This window comes from Nestor notabilis, unplaced genomic scaffold, assembly GCF_000696875.1.
Source record: "Nestor notabilis isolate BGI_N333 unplaced genomic scaffold, ASM69687v1 scaffold6360, whole genome shotgun sequence".
Lineage (NCBI taxonomy): Eukaryota > Metazoa > Chordata > Aves > Psittaciformes > Psittacidae > Nestor > Nestor notabilis.
The window spans coordinates 16765-32647 of record NW_009912365.1 but is presented as its reverse complement, the minus strand read 5'-3'; the positions used below and the strand labels follow the sequence as shown (position 1 = coordinate 32647).

Genomic DNA, 15883 nt, shown 5'->3' with positions numbered 1-15883 from the left:
GCTCCCAGCCTTTAAGATAGGATGGTGGGGAAAGAAGATTAGAGAGCTTCACCTTAACCTTAGGATCTATTACATCAGGCATAACAGACCTCAAGAAAGAGACAGAAAGCGTAAGCAATCAGAAGCTTTTTTTAATTGGGGCTTGTGTTAATTAATAGCTTAAATTGCCAGACAAAACAGCTAATATGGACTTTGTCACTATGATTCATCCCACCTATCTAGAGATGACTTCAGTGTAGGCATCTAGAATGACCAAGTAACAGAGTAAGTGGGAATAATTTATCTGTTTGCTTTAGATGTCTACCTAAGGATGAGACAACCTGTGTCCTCAAGTGCCCTGGATAACCTGTCTGGATCTACAGGGACATTCCAGGGAGCTACCAGTGACTACCTACTTCTTTTTGTCTCACACATTTCCTAGCCCGGAAATCTAACTTTGTTCAGACCAAAATTTCCTAAGGAAACATTTGTTCTGATGAGAGGTCCAACTCTAACCCGTATTTTTCACTGGTGATCTCGGAATAAATACAAAGTAGCTGCTGTTAAAGCTATCCTCCTTGCCAATAGAAAGAAGAAGAAGAAGAAGAAAAAAAGTAAAAAAAAAAAGAAAAAAGTGTGGGGGTAGAAGGAGCCATGCAGGGAGTTGGCTGAATCTGTTCAAACAAAATACAGTGAGTAACAGCAGAAGCAAGGATCTATGGCTGGAAGAAAGGACTATAGACCTCATCTGCTGAATAAACAAACGTTCAGTGGCTAGACTACAATTAGTAAAAATTAGTATTATTAGAGCAATCAGTTAAGCAATGCAGCTTAGGATGATGCTGCAGTAAGGAGTTGCTTGAGTGTATTAGTGTGGGTTAGTGAGAGGTAGTAAAATTTTTTGACCTCTGTATGCTGTCCTGGTGAGATAGATGCATGTGCCTATGGATAAAAACAAATGCTGAAGAAACAAATGCTTGCAGGGAAAAAAAGGCTGAAAGTCCTCATCTCCATTTGATGCCTGGGAAAAAGTCTTCAAACAAGAGTCTCACTGATCACGCTTTGTTTAGCTTGTTGGAAAGAAGATCAAAAGATCACATGATCGCAGGATTGAAGGACTTCAGAAAGAAAATATATATAAAAACCCTGAACAAAAACCAAAACCAGTATTAAAGGTCTTTCTAATTTTCTGCATAGAAGAGAGAGCAGAGTCTGGAGATTAAAACCAGTTCAATTCAAATATGAATTTGTGAAATAAATGTGGTAGGGAGAGTGATCAAACATTGCCATGCTCTCCAGCCCTTAATAGCTCTCCCCTGGTAAGGTGGGATTTCATCAAACACAAGTTATTTCACTCAGACAGTAGTTAGACATAATAACCTGTGATGTACAGAGAGGCCAGATGATGTGATCTAGTGGTGTGGACAGACCCTCATTTCCAGACATCAGGAAAACATTGTGCATAGAGGTGTAATTTAGCTTGATGGCTGAACAAATATTGAAGTGGCCCTGACCCTTTGCAGCAGTTCTTTCAGCATATTCTCAGCACATTTTACAAAGGTGGACACATTTAAAAACATGTTTTGCTTGAAGTAATATTGTCACAGCTGTTGGGACTACAATCTTGATCTCTTCATTCTTCATCTCCTATTTTTGCTTTCTAGGAAATCAGTACATAAATCCAAGTGCTATATTTCCATTGAAAGAACAGCCTTAAAGTGAGATAAAATACAGGACTGAGAAGATTCTTGAGAGAGCATCTAATTAATCTCTAATCCAAACTTTAAATCTAACGTTTTTACCATCTATGTCTTCCTGTTTTCTGGAAGAAAGCAGTTCCTGAGTCCCCATTGCCACAGCCTGATGCCAAGCCAGGATGCAGTTACATGGCCTGTAGATAGTTGCACACTGTTTAGAGGGAAAGCCTCCTTCTCCTGCAGCCCAGCTCAGGGACCTCTTCCAAGGCACTATTATCTCAGCAATAGCTCCAGTAGCAGCAGTGACATCTTTAAATGACGTGGTTCAGACACCAGCATCTTGTCAGATATCTGAGCACTCAGGGTGGACCAGTCCTAGAAGCACACACCCAACCACTAACTAATTTTCTTAAAAGTTTAGTAGCTCTCATTGATCGTTGCATTATCACAACTATTAACACTGTTGTGATGCTAGCTCTTCCCTTAAAGCATCATTGTAGTCACATAGTAAGCAACTCAAGGCTTCTCAAAGATCGTTTAAACACCTGTGCTGCAGTTAACTTGCCCTTGAATACATCTGCATTAATTGCTTGCATTATTAACAATGGAATAGCTGCCTTATTAACTCAGAGCAGCCCAGGCTACTTTGCTAAATGTTAATTAAATGCTTCACTGGCAGACTTATTTTTTCAGCTTCAAAGGGAACAAATCTACTGTGTATTGCAACCAATTTCCATTCAGTTTATAAAACTGTTCAGTTCTCAGTTATGGCTCTGCTGAAATATTACACCAAGCAGTCTCTGGAGAAGGTATTTCGTTTACATCTTTCCCAGCTCCTAGGAGAATAAAGTTGTTTCTTTCCTTCTTTTTTTCACCTTGGGTTTTTTTTTTTTTTTTTTTAAATTTGTTGCCCAGCTAATCTAGAAGCAACTGCCTTAATGCTGATGAGCCAAGTTCACTTTAGTGAAAACTAAAAAGAGACCCTGAACAGGGTGACTTGGCCACATGGATATTTGGTTTAAGCCGATACAGCTCCATGGTCTTTTGCATATGCTCTTAGCCTGTTTCAATTACAAAACAAAGTATTTTAGTTTAAGCCAGTGGGAGTAAACATGCACCTGTTACTTGATCACAAGCATCTAATAGTTCATGATCAAAAATTCGATGTTTAACATTTGCTCTGTTATTGTACTTTAGATGAGAGATTTTGGGGGCCATTTCTCATCTCCTCCAAACTGAATAGTACTAGATATGAATATTAGGAAGATATTGCCCCCATATTTCTATATGCTAAATAAAAGATATTTAGCATTAAAACATGCTAAAAATCCAGAAAGGAGCAAGCCTCAGAGTTCTTCATTATTTCCCAAGTCAGGGTTTTTTAGTATATGCTGAAGAATAAAAATATATCACTTACAACACCTCTTTTGTCATCATAGAGAGCAAAATGCTGACTCCTTTAAAATACCCATTTCAGAAGAACCACAAAGTATTTGTTTCCTTCATTAAAAATTACATTTCACATGATCAGCCTGGCAGAAACTACGAACAATAGTCTGATATGTTGTCAGCTTGAATCTGCAGAGTAGAAAGAGAACAGCATGTGCAGGATTATACCCGACTTTTTAATTTAAAACAGAAATGTTCCTCAGAATAGGTGGCTGAATTCAACTGTGTATGTCAGATAGCTGAAAATAAAAAAAAAAAAAGTGAGAAAATGATTTATAGAAGGCCAAGAGCAAAGCAATCCACAGCATGTTACTGAAGAAGAAAAAGCCTCTATTTTAATTGTGCGGTTCACAGGAGAGGCTAATTATCACAGCATCACAAGGCCGTATATTATTACTGCAGAAAAGCTGAGAAAACTGACAGAATTGACAATGACTCCACTGCTTTTTGTCACATAACATGTTTCTTCTTCTGCTTTATGTGGCTTGATAGCAGAGAAACCATGAATGATGTCACCATTTCACACCTTGATATTTTTATGGACCTTCTGTCATGTTACTAGGGCACCGATACATCTTACAGAGATGGCTTCAAGCTCACCATAGCATCAGACAGGCATTAAGGTAATAGTTTATTCATGCTGCATTTTAGAAGCCTTCTCAACAATTAAAATGAAAGCTGAAATCCTGGAAAGGAAAAGGACAGCCACAGCATGAAAGAATGAAACTAAATATTGTTTGATAGCAGTGTGATTAAAGCATTCACCTGGGGAATGAGAGGATTGGTGAATGTATAGTATAGAACAGCCATTCAAGGCTTGAAGTCAAGTCATCTGCCTGTCAGCTGCAATTAATATTCTGCACATATTCATATCCCAAATATAAACTTCTTAAGGTACTTTCATAGTATATATAATCCTCATGGATGTTTTCAGTATTGTTTTGGCAGGTTTTTTATGTTGTAATCCTTCTACCGTGAGAATGTGGGTCTATCACTTAATGTGTTCAGCTGATGCCGTGCCACATACTAAGCTTTTGTAAGAATATTGCTTTGATGTTTAACTCTCATGGAAGAGTACAGTCCAGTTCTTGATCTGTTACCTTATAGGAATGGATATTTTTAGTAGCCCAGAAAGCCAACCATGTCCTGTAACCAGCAGCATGACAAGCAGGTCAAGGGAGGGAATTCTCCCCCTCTACTCCATTCTGCATCCAGCTCTGGGACCCCAACACAAGAAGGACGTGAAGCTGTTGGAGTGAGTTCAGAGGAGGCCACAAAGATGCTTCGAGGGCTGGAACACCTCTCCTATGGAGAGAGGCTGAGAGAGCTGGGGTGTTCAGCCTGGAGAACAGAAGGCTCCAGGGCAACCTTAGAGCAGCTTCCAGTGCCTAAAGGGGCTGACAAAAAAAAAAAAGGAGAAGGGTTTTTGACGAGGGCTGGTAAGGATAGGACAAGGGAGAATGGCTTTAAACTGACAGAGGGGAGATTTAGATTAGATCTTATGAAGAAATTCTTCCCTGTGAAGTGAGGTGGTGAGGCACTGGCACAGGTTGCGCAGAGAAACTGTGACTGCCCCATCCCTGGCAGTGTTCAAGGCCAGGTTGGACGGGGCTTGGAGCAACTTGGTCTAGTGGAAGGTGTCTCTGCCCATGGCAGGGGGGTTGGAACTGGATGCTCTATAAAGAACCCTTCCAACCCAAACCATTCTGTGATTCTATGATTCTGTGATTAACCTTGACATCAGAAAAGGCCCAGGAATCATTACAGGTTACATTGCTTTGTGGTTCAGTTGATGAATAAGTTATTGGTGGTACAAATACGATCTCACTGATTTGAAGCAGGAAAAAACTTCATATATCTACTGGGCATAAAAGAAGTGATGCTCCGAACTTCTACTATACAACAAATATCTCTCTCCTATCTTTCAAAGTATGAGATTCAGCTCTTCTAACTGAAGGAACAATTCACACACCTGTGTAGATCACCATTTGGGAAGTCCTAGGGCACATTGTCCAGCCTTTGATTCTCACTCCAGGTGTCACAGCTCTTCCGTGGTCCTCTGTGAGACTGGTCATTCCAATCTCTTTTTGTAGTTAATGGAAAGAAAGGCAGCTGCAGAGAATAGTTTATTTTATTTTAAGATGAGATTATTCACCCTGTCGAGGTGCTTCTTTCTCCTCATCAGTGATAAAGGGAGCCTGGAGTGAATGAGACTGTAATCTCTAGCTTTGGGGCACAAACCAGAGCAGATGAATTCCACCTGCTCTGTCTCCTGTGTCTGAGCTGGAGGGGAAAACAAAGATATCTAGTGGACAATAACTTCCCATAGCAATGAAATGCTTTGAAATGATCCTGGCATCAGTTTCAGTCTCCTAAAGCTCCCATACCAAATCCTGAATCTTATTAAGTGGCATGGGTTTTCATTTTTTAAAGATAATGGTAGTCAGTTCACTTATGCCCATGCATGGCTTGAGCCTCACACTAAGCACAGCTTGCGAAGGGGATGGAGATAAAAGTAGTACTGTATTATTTTCACGTAATAATTTCACTCTTGTTCCAGTGGCTGGTTATGAATCATTTCACATCTCTAGACAACGTAAGTCCTCAGTACCTCAGTGTAGTGGTTTATCTCCATTAGAAAGTTAAACAGAGAGCCCAGCTCTTGACTATCGTGTAGCAACTACTATTTTTGTCCTTAGTAATTGAAAAGAAACAGAACTGTGAGAGGTACAACAACCTCTCTTCTTTCCTGTAGGGCTAAGCCAACTACTGTGGCAGACCTTTTGTCCTTGACATTCAAGGGCACTGTGCTTTACTTGAAAGCTGACAGTCTTATTCTTTATCAATCTCCAGGAAATATATATGGTGCTATTTTGCCTGACAATTTTTTCTCAAATGTGAGTAGATGATTTCTTGGCCTAGCTGAATTCCAAAGTGCTTTTAGGAAAACAATAGATCTTGATTTTAAAGTGGTTAGAGAAAAAGCACATACCCTCCTGTATGTCCTCTCCTATAAATTGTTTCCCATTTTGCTGTTCCTGTTAAAAATGCATACTTATGTCTCATCTGACTTTGGCTTGAGTCCTTGCTCAGCTACTGGATATTTTTCTGTCTGCCAGCCTGAAAAAGTCTGTGCCTTCTGCTTGTTGTAATGTTGCTGTAGCTCTATGGACAGGTACATAGAGAAGTCTTGCTGCCCTGAGCAGCAGGGCAGACCCAGCTGTGTGCTTTCCAGATGTGGTATGTTACCCACCTGCAAGCTGACAGTGTTGTGCTGCCAGTAATGCCATATGGGTACCTTGTTTTCCTTTTGTAAGACAAGTAAAAGCTCAATTACCTTCAGCTTGTTGTTACTGCTGACCCTCATGGAAGAGCAAGCATAAAAGCATCTTGATTGCTTCCTCAATCACAGGTTATTAAAATTTCATGTTGGTTTAGGCAACTCACTTCAGCTTCAGCTGTCTTGTCCTGTTGTGACATTTAGATGGCCCTGAGTATGCTTCTACTACAATACCTCTGCAACAAGTTGTTTAAAGTGAGTAATACTTCTGGCAGCAAAATTCAGCAAAGGGATATAGGAGCTGCTACACTTGGTAACTTTACACCAACCACAAAACACTGAGAAAGGTGTTTTACTACTTTCCTTTTCTCTTTTGTGGTATGGAGAGGTCATGCAGAGCTTGTTCCTGGTTAACACGATCACCCTTTATTTAGGAGAGACTGGACAGCTACAGGACAAACTTTTAGGGAGTAACATTTACAGCAGCTGGTCTATGTGCTGGTGTTGTAAATGTGTCTGCAATTTTTTTTACTCCTATTGAATGAGAAATGCTCACACTTGGAACCAAAAGTACAGATTGTTTCTCTCACTTCCTTGGATTGGTCTCAAAGGTCTGATACATTGCTCATGGTAATATAAAGCCAGAGGAGATTACTCGACTTTTGAAGTGTACAGGAAGTTGGATGCTTGCTCCTTTCTCATAGGGTTAATGTGGCAAGGGGAAATCCAGTTAAAATAGAAAACAGAACATGTAAAACTCCTCGCACAACATCTTTCCAAGCACAAGGCTCTGCTTGCCTTCAGAACCCCTTTCCACAAAGTATAAATGAGATTAAGAACTTAGGTAGGTTGGAAAGTTGAGCTTTTATTTAGAAAAGAAGAATCCCCCAAACTATATCAGTGGACAAAAGAAGGGCTATGGATGTCATCTATCTGGAGTTCTGTAAAACTTTTGACAAGATCCCCCACAACATCCTTTTCTCAAAATTGGAGAGATATGGATTTGATGGGTGGACTGATTGGTGGATGAGGAATTGGCTGGATGGTCTATCCAGAAGGCAGTGGTCAATGGCTCAGTGTCTAGATGGACACCAGTGGCGTCCCTCAGGGGTCTGTACTGGGACCAGTACTGTTTAATATCTTCATCAATGACATGGTAGGATTGAGTACACTGTCAGCAAGTTTGCAAATGACACCAAGCTGAGTGATGCAGTTGACATGCTGGAGGGAAGGGATGCCATCCAGAGGGACTTGGACAAGCTCAAGAAGCGGGCCCATGCGAACATTATGAGGTTCAACAAGGCCAAGTGCAAGGTCCTGCACCTGGGTCATGGCAATCTCCGGTATCAATACAGGCTGGGAGATGAAGGGATTGAGAGTACCCCAGAGGATGAAAGATTGACATGAGCCAGCAGTGTGCACTTGCAGCCCAGAAGGCCAATTGTATCTTGGGCTGCATCCAAAAAAGCGTGGCAGCAGGTCAAAGGAGGTGATTCTGCCCCTCTACTCTATCCTGGTGAGATCCCACCTGAAGTACAGCATCCAGCTCTGGAGCCCTCAGTACAGGAAGAATATGGTCCTGTTGGAGAGGGTCCAGAGGAGGGCCACAAAAAATGGTTAGAGGGATAGAACACGTCTCCTATGAGGAAAAGCTAGGGTTGTTCAGCCTAGACAAGAGAAGACTCCAGGAAGATCTTATTGTGGCCTTTCAGTACTTTAAAGGGGCCTATAAGAAAGATGGGGAGACACTTTTTAGCATGGGTAATGGTTTTAAACTAAAAGAGGAGAGATTCAGGCTAGACATGATGAAGAAATTTTTTAGAATGAGGGTGGTAAAATACTGAAACAGATTGCCCTGAGAGGTGGTAGATGCACCATCCCTGGAGACATTCAAGGCCAGATGTGGTTCTGAGCAACCTGATCTAGCTGAAGATGTCCATGATCATAGCAGCGGGGTCGGACTAGATGAACTTGGAAGGTCCCTTCCAAAACAAACTGTTCTATGATTCTATGATTTTATAAGTCTATGATCCTATGATCCTATGATTCTATTTTAAGGATGCCCACAGAAAAGTAACTTAAGTGTTCATAGAGACCATGAGATCTCATGCTTTTTGACGTGTGCTTATCACCTGTGGGTCAACTAATTTTATTACTGCCACTTTCCGAGTCTGATTGACTCTTCCCTGAATTTGTTTTGTTATTGTCAGAGGTTGTACATGGATCTGACCAAGTGATCATCTGATCAATGATCTGATCAAGTCTGTGAATTCCTAGTCTAGGAAACCAATCAATAATGATTTCATTACATTGAATTGTCTGAATCATGATTAGATTTGCAGATGGAAATTCCGAAGGAACATACATGTTTAAGCATGAAGGGAAAATATGTCTTACTAGGATTAAAAGCATTACCTGCATCCCGAAGTCATGTAAAGAAGCCTAGCTCAGGAAAGTAGCATGATGGAATAGTAAGCTCATGATGAGGGGATTTAGGAGATCTGGTTCAATTCTTTGCCTGCCCTAAATGGATTTAGATGAAAGTCGATTAAGACGTATATTGAGCTATTGTTCTTTATCTATTTTGAATGGTCTACAGAGTTTTCATGTCAAACTCCTCATTTCTTTCTTCAGCTGAAGGCCCACAGTCCCAGTATCTACCTACCACAAAAATGAATAGCCAAGATATAATGTCAGGAACCTCTAGCAATAATACCCTGTTGAAGGGTGACAGTACCTCTTATTTGCTGCTGTCACTTCAAAAGAGATAATGAATTTAAACTGTTGCTATTCTGATGTTCAGAGACACTTTTGACATATATAGCTTAAGGCAATGTTTTACTTTGGTTTTGGTGGGAAGGACACACTCAGTTCTTTACCATAGCTCAGGTGAAGAGTGACAATTCTTTATTTCCAGGTAGCTCAATGCTTTAGATTGTGTGACCATATCCCTCAGGCAGTTACTTCCACATATGTAAATCATTTTTACTGGAAAAAACTCTTCTGAAATTAATTTTTCTTCCTGCTGTCTCCCCACTGTAAGTGGTCCAGCCTGTACTAGACAGAAATCTGCTGACTAAACTGAATGTTCCTGCTTCCTTCTCTCCTTTCCCAGTTATCACGCTGTGCTGTATCTTCAAGTGCCGGATTCCCCGGACAAGGAAAGAAATTGAGGCACGATATGCTCAACGGCAAGCAGCCAAGACATATGCTGACAAACTGGACACTGTGCCACCACTCAATGAGCTGACAGAGATCCCTGGAGGTACTTCCCATACCCACACCTGAATGAGAATCATGTCTTCCTTTGGGGTTGCTTTCTGTATGCATGAATGCAAAGGGCTAGGTTCTCCCTTAGTGTAAATCATTGTGGCTCCTTGGGCACAACCATTAAGATATTGCCACGGCTTAGTAACCCCCTCACAGTCACATGCACTAAACCTGCAGCATTTGTGACAACAGGGTCTGTCACTTAGATGAAAGGAACAGTTTCTTCACTGGTACAAGTCAGAGTCATGCCTTTGATTCAAGTTCATATTTAAAATTTCCAGAGAGTCTGATTCATTTCAAAGGCCAGTTCCTGGGTTTGAATAAAAAGTTGTTAGTATCACACTACCAATAAATGGCTTGCCCTTTTTGGATGGACAAGAGTATTTATGTCACAGGTCTCTGCTGCTCTCACTCATCTTTCCTGGTTCTGTACCCTAGGCTCTACTGAAACTCTCCTAACTCTCTCTGGTCATGTCCACTCCAGACCTCTCAACTCCCTGCCTGTCGTGAAAGAAGAAGATGAAATGGCCCTGCAAGGAAATTAGGGGACTGCCTTCCTGTCTGTCTGTTTGTGGCTTCTCTTTTCTGATGAGATCCATCATACCTTGGACTCTCTGCTTCTCAGTTGCCTTTCTGCATTTGATCTCTCTTTTCTCAGTACCTTTTCATGAATTTTCGTTTCTCTTCCCTGTGTCTCTGCAAATCCTGTGATCTGTAGCTTTGTAGAAACTGGAAGTTTCCTTAACTCAAAATGTGATGCTTCAATCCATAAAACTGGTGAAAGAGGCAGATTGCATAATTGTAGAAATTTAGTTCTATACTGGCAAAATACAGAACTAAGTGCTTAAGAGTAGGAATTTGCACATAACTCAGAATTTCAGAGGCATTCAGACATTGGACTGTGCTTATACTATAAACTGAGGATGGCCAGAACACTCTCTGGAGTTGAACCCAAGTCACATGAATAAGTCCTTCTCAATACAGTTAAATTCTTTCAATCTCCTTTAAAGTCAAAGGTCATCCCAAGATCTAGTTAATGCACTCTTACATGAATGTACAATCACACATGGAAGTGTTTCGTATTGTATCCTTCAATTTCCTGCCCAAAAGACCAAATTCTGACCAGCTATCAGTAGATCCCAGAGGGTGTAAAGGATCACGTGTCTAGATAGCAGAAAGCCAAATCACTCATTTGCTGCTGCATCCTCTTCCTACCTAGCTGTTAATCCTGGAAAACCAATAAGTTAATGATAAGAAGAATGATCTAGACAGGATAGAAAGGGTATTTGGGCACCAGAATGGATGTTTCACCCCAGAATACTTACAAACTTTGATCTCCTGTAAGCAGCCTGTACATCCCATGAACATGTACATGTACTCCATTCAAAGGCTGGCTATTTGGTGTACATTTAATCAGACCATGATAAATTATTGCATCATGAATTCATTAATAAATTACTATAAGAAAGCAATTTATGGGAAGTCAGCTACACCATAAAACTACCTAGACATTTATCCAATTAAATGTTTAAGCTGACTAGTTGACCACCCTTTGACATTTGTGAATTCTAGAATTCTGGTCATGGCATGGCACAGGGTAGGAGGCTGGCAGATGGCATGTTGCTAAGTGGCTGCTGATGTCTGGTAATTGTTCATGAATACATGTTCTCTGAAGCTTCTAGCCTTCCAATATCTGAAGGGGGCCTACAAGGATGCTGGGGAGGGACTCTTCGTTAGGGACTCTAGTGGTAGGACAAGGGGTAATGGCTTTAAACTTAAACAGGGGAAGTTTAGATTAGATATAAGGATGAAGTTCTTCACAGTGAGGGTGGTGAGGCACTGGAATAGGTTGCCCAAGGAAGTTGTGAATGCTCCAACCCTGGAGGTGTTCAAGGCCAGGTTGGACAGAGCCTTGGGCGACATAGTTTAGTGTGTGGTGTCCCTGCTCATGGCAGGGGGTTGGAACTAGATGATCTTAAGGTCCTTTCCAACCCTAACTATTCTATGATTCTATGGAACTAGGCAGATATAAACCTGCCCATATTGTCCTGAAAGATCTGGTACTGGGGTGGGAGTCATCTGTCCACAAGTACATTATCCACGTATATGGGGAAGTTTGCATCAGCACTCGTTGTTTAGACTTTGTCCCTTTTTCTACAGTGGAAAATAAGAAGGATATGATTCCTTTCATTGTAGGGGAGGTGCTAAAGCAGAAGAGGTAAATTGTGCCTTAAAAATGCCTGTATATCTCCAACCTTGGGGACTCAAAAGACTGATTCAGCTGTCAGTGCCTAAACTGTTAGATGCAAAAGCTATGTGTGATCAAATCCGCTGATTTGACTTCCTTCTGAGATTAGTGTGTACCCTGCGCCCAGAAATGTTTTACTACATGATTTAAGCAGTACAATGGAAAGTATGCGAATCTTTGGGCTTCGTCTCTGTGCTGTTATTTTCATCTGCACAGAGTGTGATGCTCTGCGGTGTTGCAACACTGACATTTGGCAGTTCACCTTGATTGATGTGGTCATAAAGTAAAATGTATGTATTTGTTGACTATTTATATACTTAAACAGTGACAATCCCTCCTAGACCCAGTCAAGGCCAGAGAAATTACTTGGGTGATTTTGATTACTGAGTGGCCATTAAATGCTTTAAAGATTTCTGTAAATGTCAAATGCTATTAATCATGAATATGTTACAACACTTCAACACTCATTTCTTGGCATTATTTTACCCTACTCACATTTACCATGATGGAAAATTCTAGCTGTTGGAAAATGCCAAATAGGTCTCCACGCACTTTTTGAGTGTCATATATGGCAAGCCCTTTTACTGGACATAAATAAAATGGACTTTAGGCGTCAGTGTAAAATATGTTATATACAAAATAATACATTTGTGCTCTGTCTCCCAGTGTGGGAGAAGTACAAGCAGGACTTGTCCTTAGCTCTGGGTGGAAATGTACTGTCTGGGTGCATGGCCTGGTTGATCTTCAAGTATTCTGGTTTGAGGCTGCTCCAGCTGACATTTTGGGGAGTTTACCTGCTTCTTACCATATTTGTTTAGGAAACAGACAATATGGTGGGGTTTTATAATTCTTTCCTCTCTTGTTTTTTTTGGGTTTTTTTTTTTTTTTTTTTAATATGAGATGTCAGGATTTCCCCTATGGTTGTAAGAAAGTCTATATTGTTCTCTTCCCATTTGTATGTACAAATGAATTGCAGTTCCCAGGGTCAAAGGATGATACCTTTTTTCAGTGTGCACACTGAAGGAATAGTTTAGGTAAGCATAATAAATTCAGATAATACATTGCTGCAATTTGAAAGTGACACTTCAGACATCCATAGCATTGGAACATTTGGGGCTGCTTAAACAGATTGGTGTCCAGTGGCTCCAGGTAGGGGTTGAGACATGTCGCCAAGGGCCCATATCAAATCAAGCTAGTTCACTCTTACCTTTCCTTAGTCTGTGACAAACACGATATAATTTTACTTAGCCTAGGTGCCAACTGAAGAAAGCTAAATAGTGACCAATCATCCTCCATTTTGCTGAGGTCACTTCTAGATCATTGCTTTATCTTGGCTGATTTTAATTATTAAATTGTGTTAACATGTTTATCTATTTACATATTTGAGCCCTATGCTGGGGATTTTTGGAGAAGGAGGTAATGGGAAATTTAACACATTTTCATTTGTTTTTGCCAAACTTCATACTCTGCTGGTCTTAAGCAAAGGAAATGTTTTCCATAAGAAATATATGAAATATGATCTGTGTTTAAGTGTCAAGTTGCTGCTTGAGATGAGAGCTCAGTACATCAGGCTCTGACTTCAGAAATGAAACACTTCTAGTAGAAGAAAAATAAGAAAGATGGGAAGAGTTTTCTGCTACCAAATCCTTTTTCAGAATAATTAAGTCAGACTTACAAGTCTTCTCACCTGAAATGTGGGAACTGAATCCAAGATTATAGAATCATAGAATGATTTGGGTTGGAAACGACCTTAAGATCATCTAGTTCCAACCCCCCTGCCATGGACAAGGACACCTCACACTAGACCATGTCACCCAAGGCTCTGTCGAACCTGGCCTTGAACACTGCCAGGGATGGAGCATTTGCCACTTCTTCATTGGGCAACTTGTTCCAGTGCCTCACAATAAAGAACTTCTTCCTTATACCTAACCTGAATTTACCCTCTTTAAGTTTAATCCCATTCCCCCTTGTCCTGTCACTACAGTCCCTGATGAAGAATCCTTCTCCAGCATCCATATAACTAACACGGCTTGTTAAAAACATGCCAAACCAGGGCTAACTAACAGTTAATTACTGTATATCCCTGGTGTGTTGCTTCAGTTAATTACAGTGGGTCAGGTGGGAAGCCAGTCCCATGGTCACTGGATGTGGACATGACATAAGCTAAGCCTACTCTGTGGTCTTCTGCTGGGCAAACCTTCTTCTGCTTGTCTGTCTCTGAAAGGAAATTACCTAGCAGAATCCCTGCTGTCCGCTCTCTCCTGCAGGAGATATACCCCATAGGCGAAGAATTAGAAAAGCCAACCAACCAAAAACAAAAAAACCCCAAACCCAAGACAGTCTATACTGAATTGCATGAGAGATGTTTCTTGTGGAAGGAAATAGCTCTGTGTTGAATGTCATTACTGGGAAATGCTTACCGACTGTGCATATAACGTTCATGGATCAGTTCCTAACAACAAGAGCCATTTCCTACAATAGATCCACATCTCAACTCTTGAAATTACTGGTTCTGCTTTATCCCATTAGTCTATCTTCTCAAAACAAAGACATGAAAACCTGCTAGTCAGTGAGCAAAACACTGGACACAGACCCAGTAGAAATATTTTCTCTTTGTCCAAGATTTGCCAGCAGAGAGCAGTAATTCTGCCCTCCTTCTGGCTATTGTCAACCCGAGTTAACTGCTTTTATGTTTTCTTTTTCTGTCTTTGCATACAGCTCAGGTTGCAGAAGAAAAAAAAGAAGAAGTTCCCACTGTATCTGGAAAAGTGGACAAAGCTCAGGGTAAGAAAGATGGATCCAAAGGCTCCAAGAAGAAAGATGGTGAGAAGGACCAGAAAGAAGGATCCAAGAAAGATGGGAAGGATGGGGCCAAAAAGAAAAAAGACGAAAAGGGAGAAAAGGGAGAAAAGGACACTACTGACAAGAAACAAGCTAGTGGGAAGAAAGATGAAAAAGGTGAAGTAGTAAAATCAGGAGGAGGCACCAAAACTAATGGCAAGACCGATGGGAAGGCCAAAGCTCCAGCAAAGAAGAAGTGATCCTGCTAAAAGACCGTGAGGGCACTGTCAAATAGCTGTGGGTAGAGCACTGGGAGCAGATAGGACATGCTGTCTCCATATACTCAGTCTGTTGCGTGCCACTGAATGTATGGATTTATTACCTTTTGAAGACCAAGTCACTGGTTTTTTGCCCACTGAAGGCAAATGTGGCCATTTAGCTAGACAGTATCTTGTACATAAAATACACTGTGCAACAACTGGAACCAAAGTGCAACCTGGAGTGAGAGTTAGGACTTTGGATAAACATGGAAATGCACAAAGAGGAAGATCTAAACTAATGGGAGGACAAGATTCATTTAAAATTTGTTCATCTTGAGGACCTTAAGGAGTTTGATAAATATTCATTAACACTCACCTCCTTCTAAATAGGATTTGCATGTGAGTAGGGATTAAGTAAATTCTGGGTGCTAAAACCCAAAGAATGGACTTTTCTAAGTCATAGCTCATGTGGTTTCTGAGAGGTGGCTTGGAAACATGGGAGAAATCTTACCTTCCTTCTTACTTGCCTCTTTCTCTGGACTACTGAAGGGAATATGAAGAACTGAGTATGTCCCAGAAGATTTATGCACCTTTTTTCTGATGAAAGAAATATAAATCAAGCTGTAGGAGTATGTGCACAGAATAAAGAAACCAAATAACAACATACTGCATCTGTGTTGCTGTAGGCAGTTGCTGTCCTCAGCTCATCATCCCTTCAGAAAAGGCAGGAGATGACAAGACCCTACTAGGACAAAGGGGATGTGAAGATGCTCAGTATGCTGAAGCAGAAACTTGGGGTCTCAGGGGAGCACGGCTGAATGCTCCCTGAGCAGTTTTGAAGCCAGGGGTTTTGCTACACTTTTATGTGGTTACTATTTCTCTCACCTCCAGGAAAATTTTAAAGAGTAGTTTCATCAGG

General features: G+C 40.9%; 1 protein-coding gene across 1 annotated transcript in view; it reads left to right on the top strand.

The window, feature by feature from the left end:
• Positions 1-14964, top strand: part of LOC104409309 (transmembrane inner ear expressed protein-like) — a gene marked incomplete at its 5' end in the record, with an annotated part of 22507 nt that extends 7543 nt beyond the window's left edge. Inside the window, 2 exons of the mRNA XM_010019146.1 lie at positions 9521-9670; positions 14642-14964. Of these exons, the coding sequence (XP_010017448.1) occupies positions 9521-9670; positions 14642-14964 (473 nt within the window). The remainder of the gene's footprint in view (positions 1-9520; positions 9671-14641) is intronic.
• Positions 14965-15883: the final 919 nt, after the last annotated feature.